Raw genomic sequence first — 13116 nt, 5'->3', positions numbered from 1 at the left:
TGCGGAGACTTTGCCTCGTAAAATGTTCAAAATATGAAAACGTATTAGTCCTATTGGAAAAATTCAAAGACTGTGAGCTGCAAAAGACTTCCTCTCCCACTAATAATAACTATGGGCATTTCCTACAGAAAAAGCGTGTGATTGCTGAAAGCCAGCCGCTGCAGCTGCGTCAGCCATCGGCGAATCTGCAGCTCTGAACGTTGTAGAAGTGACAGCACTCGAACAAAACAATAAAAATCATTTGCAGTTCGCCCAGCGGAGCAATAGAGGCAACACTGTAACATGTAAAGCATTTCATCATGGGGCAGCTTTCCAGAAAGTTTCATCACGTTAGCATGTGTAGTTTTTGAGATATTGAGCTGCTTAGAAGTGACAGCACATGAAGCAATGAAGAAGTTTTAAATTGCTATTCACCAACTCTCCAGCAGATGGCAGCCTGTCCAAAGGAATCAACTGTTGCCATCTTGCCCTCTCAACACTATTGAAGTTCTGAAGATAAGATGACGAAAATAAAAGCACCCACTATAGCCCCCTCCAGTGGAGAAACTTTTAACACCCGTGTTCAGGGCAGTGTCTTGCATGTATGTGTAAAGTTTCATTCAAATAAATCCGAACCAAAGTAGTAGTTCCTGAGTGTCTTCATGGGACAGTGAGGTCCTGTTACCATCAGAGCTGCTGCTGCTGTCTGTCCACATGATGTTGAGCTTTGTTGTCCTCTCAGTCCCACAGGTGGAGGTGGATTCAGGGGTGGAGTCTGTCCAGCTGCACTATGAAACCACAGTTCACCTGCCTGAAGACGTCACAGTGGAGTGGAAACACAGTAATGACAGGAAGGTCCATGTGTATCAGAACGGCTCTGACCAGCCTGAAGAACAGGACCAGTTTTACAGAGGACGAACAGAGATGAAGAGAAACCTGCAGAAACCTGGAGACCTCAGTCTGACCCTGAAACACCCCACAGACAGAGACAGAGACACCTACACCTGCACCGTCTACAGCAGGGAGAGAAACATCCTGATGAGGAAACAAGTGGAGCTCAAGGTCAAAGGTCAGTTCAGAGTTTTGATACTGAATTTATTGTTGCCCATGTTAATTCTAACTGTTGCTAATGTTCATACATAGACCAACTATTGCCAAGTTATTATTTTATTATCCTTATATTTAACATGTTTAAATTATAAAATAAATTATAAATTAACTTTCTAGAACATTCTGCTGTTTGATCAGAACCTCAGAGTCTTTTTCAGACCAGATCAGTTAAATTCTCAGAAGGTTCGAAGCAGAAGATGTGATGTTGGATTTTCTTCATCTCATTTCATTAAGTTATTAACATCACTGATGATTTTATTTCACTTCAAAATAAAACTCAACCTGCTTCCACATCATCCATCAAATCTGATCCTGTCAACATTTAGTTTGTAACTTTCACTGATAGGAAACAAACATGTGTTTGACTTCATATCATTTACTGAGTGTTAGTGAAGTCAGATGATGGGACAGTGATTCTCTGTCAGAGACAGGAAATAAAGGTTTAAGAACCAAACTGAGGGACTGAAGACAAAGACAACACTGTCTCTGTTACATGGAGACATGGAGACATTTCAGACTGGAACCAATCAAACATCTTTTCACTTCATCCACTGAAAGAAAATGTGTCAGAGCTGCTGCTGCTGTCTGTCCACATGATGTTGAGCTTTGTTGTCCTCTCAGTCCCACAGGTGGAGGTGGATTCAGGGGAGAAGTCTGTCCAGCTGCCCTATAAAACCACAGTTCACCTGACTGAAGACGTCAGACTGGAGTGGGAGGACAGAGGCAATAAGAAGGTCCATGTGTATCAGAAAAACTCTGATCAGCCTGAAGAACAGAACCAGTTTTACAGAGGACGAACAGAGATGAAGAGAAACCTGCTGGAAACTGGAGACCTCAGTCTGACCCTGAAATACCCCACAGACAGTGACAGTAACACCTACACCTGCACCGTCTACAACAGGGAGGGAAACATCCTGATGAAGAAACAAGTGGAGCTCAGGTTTAAAGGTCAGTTCAGTTTATATGATAACTGTTGCTAAGCTGTCATATTACTACATTAATATTATTATAATTATTATTTTTCAGTTATTGTTTTATTATCTATTCATATATAATCTATAAATTATTTTAGATTTATTAACTAAGTTATTATTAAAGCTGATTTGTTAACATTTCTATTTCACCTCATAAATGTATATACATTTCTCTATTAATTAGTTTACTAATGAATTGAATTTTCCTGGAACAACTTCAATCCTATCCATCTTTTTTAGATGTGATGAAGGTTCCTGTGGATTCATGTTGGACATGTGTTTGAAATGCTGTGTGGAACTAAGACTCAGAAGACATGTTTGGGTCTGAAATCTTCTTCTCTTAAATGTTGACTTTGAAATGTCCCAAAGAAAAGCAACAGACAGCAGGTCAACACTGAGATGAGACATTACTGTAAAGCAGCACATGGACAAAACGTCCCAACAGCATCAAGACTCTGATCAAAAGCTGCTTTTAGTTTCTAGATTTCTGTCCCCTGTTACCTTCTGCTTTGATCTGGTTCTGTCCTTCAGCTTTCTCTACAACTGTGTCCTCTAAACTGCTGCTGCTGTCTGTCCAGCTGATGTTGTGGTTTGTTGTCCTCTCAGTCTGTCAGGTGGAGGTGGAGGAGGGAGAGGAGTCTGTCCAGCTGCCCTTCAGGACCATTGGTGACCTGCCTGTTGACGCTACAGTGGTGTGGAGATTTGAACCAGTGATGATAGTTCATGTGTATCATAAGGGCTCTGATCAGCCTAAAGAACAGGATGAGTTTTACAGAGGCCGAACTGAGATGAAGAAAGACCTGAAAACTGGAGACCTCAGTCTGACCCTGAAATACCCCACAGACAGAGACAGAGGGACATATGTCTGTCAAGTCTTTTATAATGGAGTCATCATAAGACAGACAAACATTAATCTCAGGGTCAAAGGTGAGACATCTGAATTGGTTGTTTTGTCTATTTTCTTCATAGAGTTGTTGACTGTATGTTTTTCATCAATCTAGAAACTGTTTCACTGCTTCTGTTTGTTCTGAATGAACCTTAATGACCTTAGTGAAGCAGGTGCTGATGTCAAAAGAGGCCACACTAAGAAAAAACCTCACATTTTAGTTTGAAATGAAAAGATGGACGACAAGAACTGGTGCTGTGCTAACATGACCTCACAGGGTAACACAGCAAATGTCCTCCAGCATTTAAAAAGTCCATTTGTACAAGTTAGTGATTAAAACCATGTCGGCTGATGCAGCCTCCAAACCTACATGGGTCACTAAGCCAAGTATCAGCTGACAGAAATGTGAGAGCATCACTTTAACAATGTTAGTTTAACATAGTTTATCATCAGAGCTCACTGTGTTCTGGAGAACATGTCCATGTGTAGCAACAGGAGTTATCAGTATTCACATTGGTTACATGTGAGGGGACATGGAAAGAAGAGGTGTGATGGTAAAAAGGGTTTAGTAACATGATCAAAAACCAAAGAAAATGACTCCAAACGCATAAGAGTAAAGGGAGTTTGTGAAAACACATGGTTCATGTAGGCTCTCTACTACGTCCAGGGGGCCATTTCCTCCATATTCTCCTTAATACATTAATAATTACTCTGACTTGTCATCAAAACTAGATGATCTGAATCAGGTTGGGTCCAAATATGGGTTCAATTATTCGTAATTAATCACAGTAAAAGGTTCAGTTTAAAAAATGTTTTATGTTTTTAACTGATTCATAGTTCTACTGATAATACATGTGTAGAGTTGGTCCAACAATTGTCCACTCCAGAGATCATTGTATGTTGAACACTGAGCATTTATTAATTTCCACGTTTCTCAACTGAGCCGATAAGCCGATTGGTTTCCACAGACACACACTCAATCTTTCACATCTACCTTGTTGCGCTCCCCACTATCTTGTGGTCAGGTCCTTTGCTCTCTCTTGTAGTCCAGGTCACATTCTTTCTGTAGCTGAGCTGAACTGTTTCTCTTGTAACAAACATTCTGTCTAAATTGTTTCCTTGACAACTGATTAAACAAACTCAAAATATAAACTTTAAAGGCAGCTTAATTATGCTCCAATATTAGAAACAATGATGTAAACAACATGACCAGTCTCCTATGGTCTTCTCTCTTCTTTCTCCTGGTGTCAGAGGTCACCAGCACTTAACACACTGTAGCAGATCAGTCTTTACCACTGTCTCATTCTGACTCTTGGAGTAGACAGACCTTAGTTACGGGTTCATCCAACTCATTGGTCTTTGTCTTGATGCAAACCTGCTGGATTAGACCATATTCATCTTCCATTGTATAGATAATTTTCCCAACCACCCACAGCAGGCATAAAGATCATCTTTCAGGAAAATTCCCAGAGACATAGATGGTTGGGTTTTTACGAGAAGAAGGTTATTTAGTGTCAAAGCCTCCAAGTCATTTGGATCGTTGGAAGGTCTAGTTATTGGCCGACTGTTTATGATGGTTTCAGCTTCACAGAGTAATGTCTGCAGACCCTCTTCATCCAAACATTGATCTTTCAGTGTAGGGCTGAGTATTTTCCTAATGGAACAAATTAAACGCCAAACCCTCCATAGTGAGAACCAGATGCTACGGTAGGTCAGTGTATTTTCTATTTTAGACATGTTCCATTCTTCTAAAGTCCTTTTGAGCTTTGTTCCATTATCTGAGCGTATTTCTAAAACTTGACCTCTTCTTGCAATAAAGCGTCGAAGTGCATTAATCCTGCACCACTCTAACATACTTCTCTGCCACTCCAGACGTCCTCATACAATACCACAGCTCCTCTCTCTGCACCCTGTCATACACTTTTTCTAAATCTACGAAGACACAATGCAACTCCCTATGACCCTCTCTGTACTTCTCCATCAGCGTCCTCAAAGCAAATACTGCATCTGTTGTACTCTTTCTAGGCATGAAACCATATTGCTGCTCACAAATGTTCACCTCTGCCCTTAGCTGAGCTTCCACTACTCTTTCCCACAACTTCATTTTGTGGGTCATCAGCTTTATTCCTCTGTAGTTGCCACAGCTCTGCTCATCTCCCTTGTTCTTAAAAATGGGCACCAGTACACTTCTCCTCCAGTCCTCAGCATCCTCTCATTCTCCAAGATCTTGTTAAACAAACTAGTCAGAAACTCTACTGCCACCTCTCCTAGACACTTCCATACCTCCACAGGTTTGTCATCAGGACCAACTACCTTTCCACTCTTCATCCTCTTCAACGTCCTCCTCACTTCACTCTTACTAATCTTTGCTACTTCCTGCTCCACACCAGTCACCTCTTCTACTCTTCGTTCCCTTTCATTTTCCTCGTTCATCAACTCTTCAAAGTTCTCCTTCCATCTTCCCATCACACTCCTGGCACCTGTCAATACATTTCCATCCTTATCTTTAATCACACTAACCTGCTGCACATCCTTTCCATCTCTATCTCTTTGTCTGGCCAACCTGTACAAATCCACCTCTCCCTCTTTAGTGTCCAACCTAGCATACAAGTCCTCATATGCTCTTTGTTTGGCCTTTGCCACCTCTACCTTCACCTTACGCTGTATCTCCCTGTACTCCTGTCTACTCTCTTCAGTCCTCTCAGTGTCCCACTTCTTCTTAGCTAACCTCTTTCCCTGAATACACTCCTGAACTTCCTCGTTCCACCACCAAGTCTCCTTGTCCGCTTTCCTCTTTCCAGATGACACACCGAGTACCTTCCTACCTGTCTCCCTGATCACATTAGCTGTAGTAGTCCAGTCATCTAGAAGCACCTCCAAACTACCCAGACTCTGTCTCAGCTCCTCCCTGAGAACTACACAGAATTCTTCCTTTTTCAACTTCCACCACTTCGTCCTCTGCTCTGCCTTTGTCCAGTTGTGTCCATCTTCCTCAACACCAGCATCATTTTACACACCACCATCCTGTGTTGTCTGGCTACACTCTCCCCTACCAATACTTCACAGTCACTGATGTCTTTCAGATTACAGCGTCTACACAAAATGTCGTCCACCTGAGTGTTACTACCGGTACCCTGTAGGTCAACTGCACCGGTGGCGTAGTTGTTAACCCGGGCCCCGACCGATCCGGTATGGAAGTCATTGTCACGATTCGCATGTTTGATCTGGCATGTGTTTTACATCGGATGCCCTTCCTGACACAACCCTCTGCATTTATCCAGACTTGGAACTGGCACAAGAAGACACTGGCTTGTGTCACCTTGCAGTTGCATTGAACAGAGAACTACAGTATTTGATGTATTTAGTCTGAGTTTATCAAGTATTTGAGCCAAAGATGCTCAGTGGAAGTTGTACAATGCTCTTTGTTTCTAATTCCATATGAACTGACTTTGGCTCCGTGCTTCAAATAGTTTACTGAGGGTCCTCATTTTTGATTTATTGACATGATGTGAACATTTAAAGCTAAAGATTCTGAAAGTGATGCAGCATCAGCTGATAGTTTTACTACATAATGACGTCTCACTGTGTTTAGAGTTGTTACAGAGACAATCTTTGGAACAGGCAGCAGTGTCTTGTTGGAGCAAACACACCTCAAAACAACTCATTTCATTTGTCCTGTCAGCAATTTAAATCCTGGAATTAACATTAGTAACAGCTGCTCTGAGCTGCTGTTTGATGATTTACTCTAAGGAGAAAAGTTTCTTACAGCAAAGCAGCTGATGTTGTGCTTTGTGTCCTCACAGGCTGTCAGGTGGAGGTGGTGGAGGTAGAACCAGGGAAGGAGTCTGTCCAGCTGCCCTGTAAACAGTTCACAGTTCAGCTGCCTAGAAGCGTCACAGTGGAGTGGATGGACATTTACTACAGGAAGGTCCATGTGTATCAGAACGGCTCTGATCAGCCTGAAGAACAGATCAGGTTTTACAGAGGACGAACAGAGATGAAGAGAAACCTGCTGAAACCTGTAGACCTCAGTCTGACCCTGAAACACCCCACAGACAGAGACAGTAACACCTACACCTGCACCGTCTACAACAGGGACAGAAACATCCTGATGAAGAAACAAGTGGAGCTCAGGGTCAATGGTCAGTTTGTTGAGCTTTCAAATTACAATATTATTATTATTATTATTATTATTATTATTATTATTATTATTATTATTATTCCTTTTCAATTCTTTGTTAATTAAGATATTTAATATTTGTTTTATTATTTGTTTTAATATGTCATATATTCATTCATTGATATATAATTCATATTTTAGATTTATTAACTAAATTTATATTTGTACTATCACCTGTACTATCACTATTAATGCAAGTTTATAAGTTTCTCTAATTAATTGAATGACTGTAATAATTAGTTTAATTGTAATAATTTTTTCCTGGAACAATAAAACAAACCCCATTTCCAATAAGGTTGAGACACCATCTACAATGTAAATAAATAATGCATCCAATAGTTTGATATTGAACAGAAAGACACATATCAAATGTTGACACTGAGAAATTTTATTGTTATTTGAAAAATATTTTTCATTTTTAATTTGACTGAGTCAACAAGAGACTAGAAAAACCATGTGATGATAAAAACCACATCTCTAAGCAGCTGATGTGGTTGAAAAGATGGTTTGGATAAAAGGGGGCAGTCTGAACTTTGTTCAGCACTGAGGGAAACCAGAGTCAGCTCCTTTGGAAAGTTTCAGGATGTTTGAACCTGCAGTTTGGGGTGAAGTTGTACATCAACATCCAAGGTTGGTTGGTTTTTGGCCAACAGCAGAGGTGTGTTGATGACGAGTGAGAGTCTGGGCTGTGGACTCAGGGGGGAGGGTTCAGTGTTGGTTTGGTGTCTGTGTGGTGGTTTAAAAATGGCCACAGTGAATATTGAAGCTCATCAGATGTGTTATCATTTATTTTCTGCAGCAGCAAAAGAAGATCGAGTTCTTAATGAATCACAGTGAGAAAGAAATTGTTCCAACAGATTAGTCACATCAACACCTGGTGCTGTAACAGGTATTTTTATTCCAGATTGACTTCAGTTCCAGCTCAGTACCACCACCACCATTCAGTTCTAAGAGATGATCACTGTGTTAGAACCAGTTCATCATGAATGAATCAGCTCTGATACGTGACCCCTGACTTCTGTCACCAAAGGAACAAACAGCAACATCACCTGATTTATTGATCTAATAAGCACTGAGATAAATCCAGGTGATTAAAGTGATGGATAATAGTGTTTAACACAGGAAACATCCTGAAACAATGAGCAGATGGTGAATGAAGACAGGATGATAGTGATGAGGTTTAATCCCCATATTGATCATCAGAATGTAACAGAAGAACAAAGGTCAGATTACGTTTCCTCATGTGTTCAGATCCATGTCAGAGTCTCCTGGGTTCATCCTGAGTGGGATCCTGATAAGGAATCACAGTGTGGTCCTCTGGATAATTTACACTTAGAGAGTCAAGGCTTCAGTGTCCATGTGTCTTTATATGTCCCAGGAGAACAGTCTGTGTTCATCTAGAGAAGGTTGATTTAAGTTTCTAAAACACAGGTCAAAGGTCAGTTTGTGACCTCTGCAGCCTTGTGTGAGCCACACAGGAAGGTTTCTGGGTCAAAGGTCAAAGAGACAAAGAGAAACAGCTCATTGTTCTGGTAAATTGTGGTTCTACAAACTGTTAGTTGCTGTGTCTCCATGTGTTGATGATGATCTAATGAACTGTGACTGTTCAAACCTGCTCTCACCTCCAGACTTTGGCTATTTAAACACTGAAAGCAGCAGCTGACATGTTGATGGAGACTTTATTTTATGTGCATTTATATCAAAAATATCATTTAACTCCTGGAAACATGTGGGTTCTGATCGGGTTCTTCAGCTTCTCTCCAACTGTGTCCTCTAAACTGCTGCTGCTGTCTGTCCAGCTGATGTTGTGGTTTGTTGTCCTCTCAGACTGTCGGCTGATAGTGGAGGAGGGAGTGGAGTCTGTCCAGCTGCCCTTCAGGACCACAGGGCACCTGGTGCCTGCGGACACTACAGTGGTGTGGAGACATGGACCAACGATAGTCCATGTGTATCATAACAGGTCTGACCAGACTGAAGAACAGGACCAGTTTTACAGAGGACGAACAGAGATGAAGAAAGACCTGCTGAAAACTGGAGACCTCAGTCTGACCCTGAAACACCCCACAGACAGAGATCAAGGAGAATATGTCTGTGAGGTGTTTTATAATGGAGTCATCATGAGACAGAAAAGAGTCCTGCTTAGAGTCAGAGGTGAGAATTGTGTGATTAGTAGTTTTGTATATTGTCCTCACAGACAAAGTTCTACAAAGTGTCTCCACACACACAGCAGAGCTGCAGCAGGTGAACAACTTGGTGAATCAAAGTCGTTCCTGAAACACCTGTCAAACCAAAGTCAGCTCTGCCCACAGTCTCCTGTCCACTGTCACTAGATGTCTTTAATAAGCATTTATCCTGACTTGTCTGAGACAGCAGTGTCCCCCACAGACCAGCAGTGATTATTATCAGGACTGTTTGTCTCTTTTCTTTCTGTGTGTGACTGGAGACAGAGTCAAGCTGAAATTGTGGCTTTGCTGCAGCTCTGTTCTTGTCTTTGATTGGACAGAAGCTGAGTGAAGCTTCAGCTCAGCTGGGCTCCGTCTCCTCCTGCACTTCACCACTTGTGAACAGACCACATCATTAACACCATTCATTCATGTCACTCACTGCTTTCTTCAAGTGCTGATGAAATGCTGAGAATCAGTCAGCAGTTTCCCAAACTGCTTTTACCTTCATACATGTGAAGCTGCACTGTCAGCACTTTTCTTACTTATCACACTTTGCATCAAATGATCCAAGTTTCACCAAGTTGTTCATAATTGTTGTTGACTTTATGAATTAATATCTCACAGTAGCTCTTTCATTGCCGATGTGTTTACTACTGTCAGAACCTGCACTGATCCACATCTGATCACATTTTCTATAAACCACAATAAGAAAAACACATCAGTAGTTACAGGATGTTTTTCTCTGTGTGATGTAGAAATGTGTTCATCTGACTGACTGATTTCTCTTTCTGCAGAGAAACCAAAGTTCAAAATTCCTCGTCCAGCTCCTCAGATGGCTGAGTAAGTTTTTACTTTTAAATCTTCTATTTGTTAATACAAATAGTTTCTGGTAAAATAAATCAACACATGGATCCAGATACTGTATCATATGATTCTATTTCTGTAAAGAAACCAGGAAGTTTATTCATGTATTTTTTCACCATGTCAGCATCTGTCACACACATTCATACAAACACTGATTGATGATTGACAGCTTATTTTCCCACTTGATATTGACCCACTTTACTTTATGTATTATTTAATCAGCATGTAGAACATTTGTCATTCTGAGCTGCTGACTGATCCAGTTATTAGTGTATAAGATCATTAGAAAATCCATAATCCAGGTTCATCTGACTCATGATCATTGTTTGTCTGAACACAGTTGTTTAGGATTCTGGCTGCAGGGTTGGAATAATCGAAGAACTAATCGGGGCCCTAACATCTTAAAAATGTTACACAGCACTAAATAAACACTTACTTTCTAAAGCTTGTGATCAGTTACATTAAATCCTTTAAGTGGAGCAGAGATTATTTTCTGTCTCCTCTGCAGGTTTGAGCTGATGAATGAAACATCAGCAAACAATGAATCAACTCCACTGAACCAACCTCTCTGAAGACGGATCAATATGTTTGATTATTGATCTGATCTGACTCTGGATCAGAAGTGAAGGAGCTGTTGGATGATGGACAAAGACAGGAGGACATTTTGTCTCCTCCTGACTGAAAATGTATCAATGTGAATTGGACACAAAACAATCCTATAAATAACATGTTAAAATGAACCATAACCAGACTAACTAACTAATAATCATTATAAAACTGCAGTGGTCCTACTTTTTTAAACTTATCAAAGGTTTGAGTCCAGTTGCCTACAGCTACCTTTCTGTTTTACTTGTCCACTAGTAGTGCAACTGTGTCCTTATTCACTTGAGTAGTGAGGGGGAAGAAGAGGTGGGTTCACAGGCAGACTGAAAACTGACAGGTATATAGACAAATGTGAGTATTTCTGTGAAAGAGGAAAGTGACTGTTACACTGAGATCATAGTTGAACAAGAGCAGATTCCCAGTATTTCTGTGAACTGGCACATAAACATGATGATCACACAATGGATTTAGTTGATCTCTGTCTAATGGACATGAAGTGGTTTTCATCAGTTCACCTGACATCAACATACAGGCCAGTTCACTCATGTTCTGTTTGTGTAGCACAGGCCACAGTTCCACATTCATCCTCTCAGCGTCTGAGGTCACACTGGAGCCTGTGTGATGTCACAGCACTGCTGATGTCACACAGTCTAATCCAGCATTAGTCCCAGTGTGACAGTGAACATGATGCAGTCTATACAAACACTCCACCAAACACATCTACTTTCTAAATTCTTTATCATTATTATCATCAATGCAAATCTCTGCCACAGCTGCACCACGTTTTCCTGTGTGTAAAACAAACACAGGAATTATTTTTGTGCTTGCTGCCGTATTTTAACACAGTTCTGAGCAACTCATGTCGTCTGATCTATGTTAGTATCTTCAAGTAATTCATGTCCATTTAACAAAGAACTATTTCCACCCAATCTGCTGGTTCCTCCTGGAATAATGTCAGAGTCAAAGTCACTGAAAGCAGCTTTGTGACACCTGGTGGCTGAAAGATGAACTGCAGGTTGGATTGAATGAGTCTGATTCAGAGTTAAACACTTTGAATGGTGATTATTGATGATCAGCTCTGGTTTAGATCCTCTGAACTCTGACAGAGGTCTCACTCTGTGTTTCTCTCTCACATATGTAGAATAGAAATGTAACCTCTAACACACAGTACACAGCATGTGTGACAGTATCATGGATAGAAATGTTCTGTATCAGCTTGTTGCAGCTTGGATCTGATGCATCAGCAGAACTGATTCTACACATCAAATTTAGTTTGTGAAGCTTCAGCTGTTTGGACACAGTTCAGGTTGATCTGCTGTTTGTGGACGTTGTCTCACTGAAATGTTGTGTCCATCTGATGGAAATATTGTGGCTTTAGCATCTTCTCATTTTCAAATGCTCTTTGTTACAGAAACACTGAAGCTTCAGTGAAGATGATCTGTAGTATTTGATCATATGAGCTTATTCAAGAATAAACATGTTTGATGTCAAACACGTCTTTTCAATGTTTTCATGTGAGTTTGAAGTGAAGCTGCAGCAACAGCTGGAGAACATCTGCAGCCACTTCTAACTTTGTATTTGAATACAAAATACACTCAGGTATGAAATGATGTTTTATCACAGGTGAAGCTACAAAACTGTAAATTAAGTAATTTAATAACAGTGTGACCCGTGAACAGTGTCTTTTTTGAGACACTATAAACATGGTTGTAGTGGGAAGATCAGAAGAATTATGTTTGTTTACATAGACAGCAACAAAAATATGTTAAATATGTGAAATGTTCAGTCACTTCATCAGTAGCGTCATTGTGTGGATGTGTGAAGAGGCAACATGTGGTGCAGAGAGCAGGAATGTGGACGACACATTTTATGAGTCTTTGGATCAACTGACAAGGTTGCACCCAGTTGCATTAATAGACTCTGTCCACCAGAACAAAAGGAAGACAAAAACACAGAGACATGAGGGACAGCCAGAGGACCTTCACAACCCCCAAGATTGTCCTCAGTGTCACTTCCCCAGACACCACCTGTTGTAGCCCACTGCTCCCCCAGGTGCATGGGTTACATGCAGAGACTGAATTTCATGAATGTCATATATTCAACATGTATGTAAAAAATATTTATGTGTTAAATGATGAGCAATAAAGGTTCTAATTCTACATGAAGTTATATATTATAGTACACATAGTACATCTGATATACAAACTGTACTGCAGTGTATTTTACTACAGTCTGAGTACAAATAGGACTTTTCCAAAAAGCCATTTGAGTTTAAATGTGTTTATAACCAACCTGTCTTCATGCTGTAGTAGATGGACATCATCACACATGTAGAAATGAAGGACAGATAGCAGC

The 13116-nt window shown here is 40.6% G+C and overlaps 1 protein-coding gene across 3 annotated transcripts in view; it reads left to right on the top strand.

The window, feature by feature from the left end:
* Window positions 1-12253, top strand: part of LOC137137360 (uncharacterized) — a 35976-nt gene extending 23723 nt beyond the window's left edge. For all 3 annotated transcript variants that reach the window (XM_067523536.1, XM_067523537.1, XM_067523535.1), the window contains 7 exons: window positions 722-1048; window positions 1711-2037; window positions 2670-2990; window positions 6753-7091; window positions 8957-9280; window positions 10089-10134; window positions 10667-12253. In XM_067523536.1, the coding sequence (XP_067379637.1) occupies window positions 722-1048; window positions 1711-2037; window positions 2670-2990; window positions 6753-7091; window positions 8957-9280; window positions 10089-10134; window positions 10667-10730 (1748 nt within the window). In that variant the 3' untranslated portion in view covers window positions 10731-12253. The remainder of the gene's footprint in view (window positions 1-721; window positions 1049-1710; window positions 2038-2669; window positions 2991-6752; window positions 7092-8956; window positions 9281-10088; window positions 10135-10666) is intronic.
* Window positions 12254-13116: the final 863 nt, after the last annotated feature.

This window comes from Channa argus, chromosome 12 (assembly GCF_033026475.1).
Source record: "Channa argus isolate prfri chromosome 12, Channa argus male v1.0, whole genome shotgun sequence".
In the NCBI taxonomy this organism is placed as follows: domain Eukaryota; kingdom Metazoa; phylum Chordata; class Actinopteri; order Anabantiformes; family Channidae; genus Channa; species Channa argus.
The sequence above is the reverse complement of the archived record's forward strand: the minus strand, read 5'-3'. Positions and strand labels throughout refer to the sequence as shown.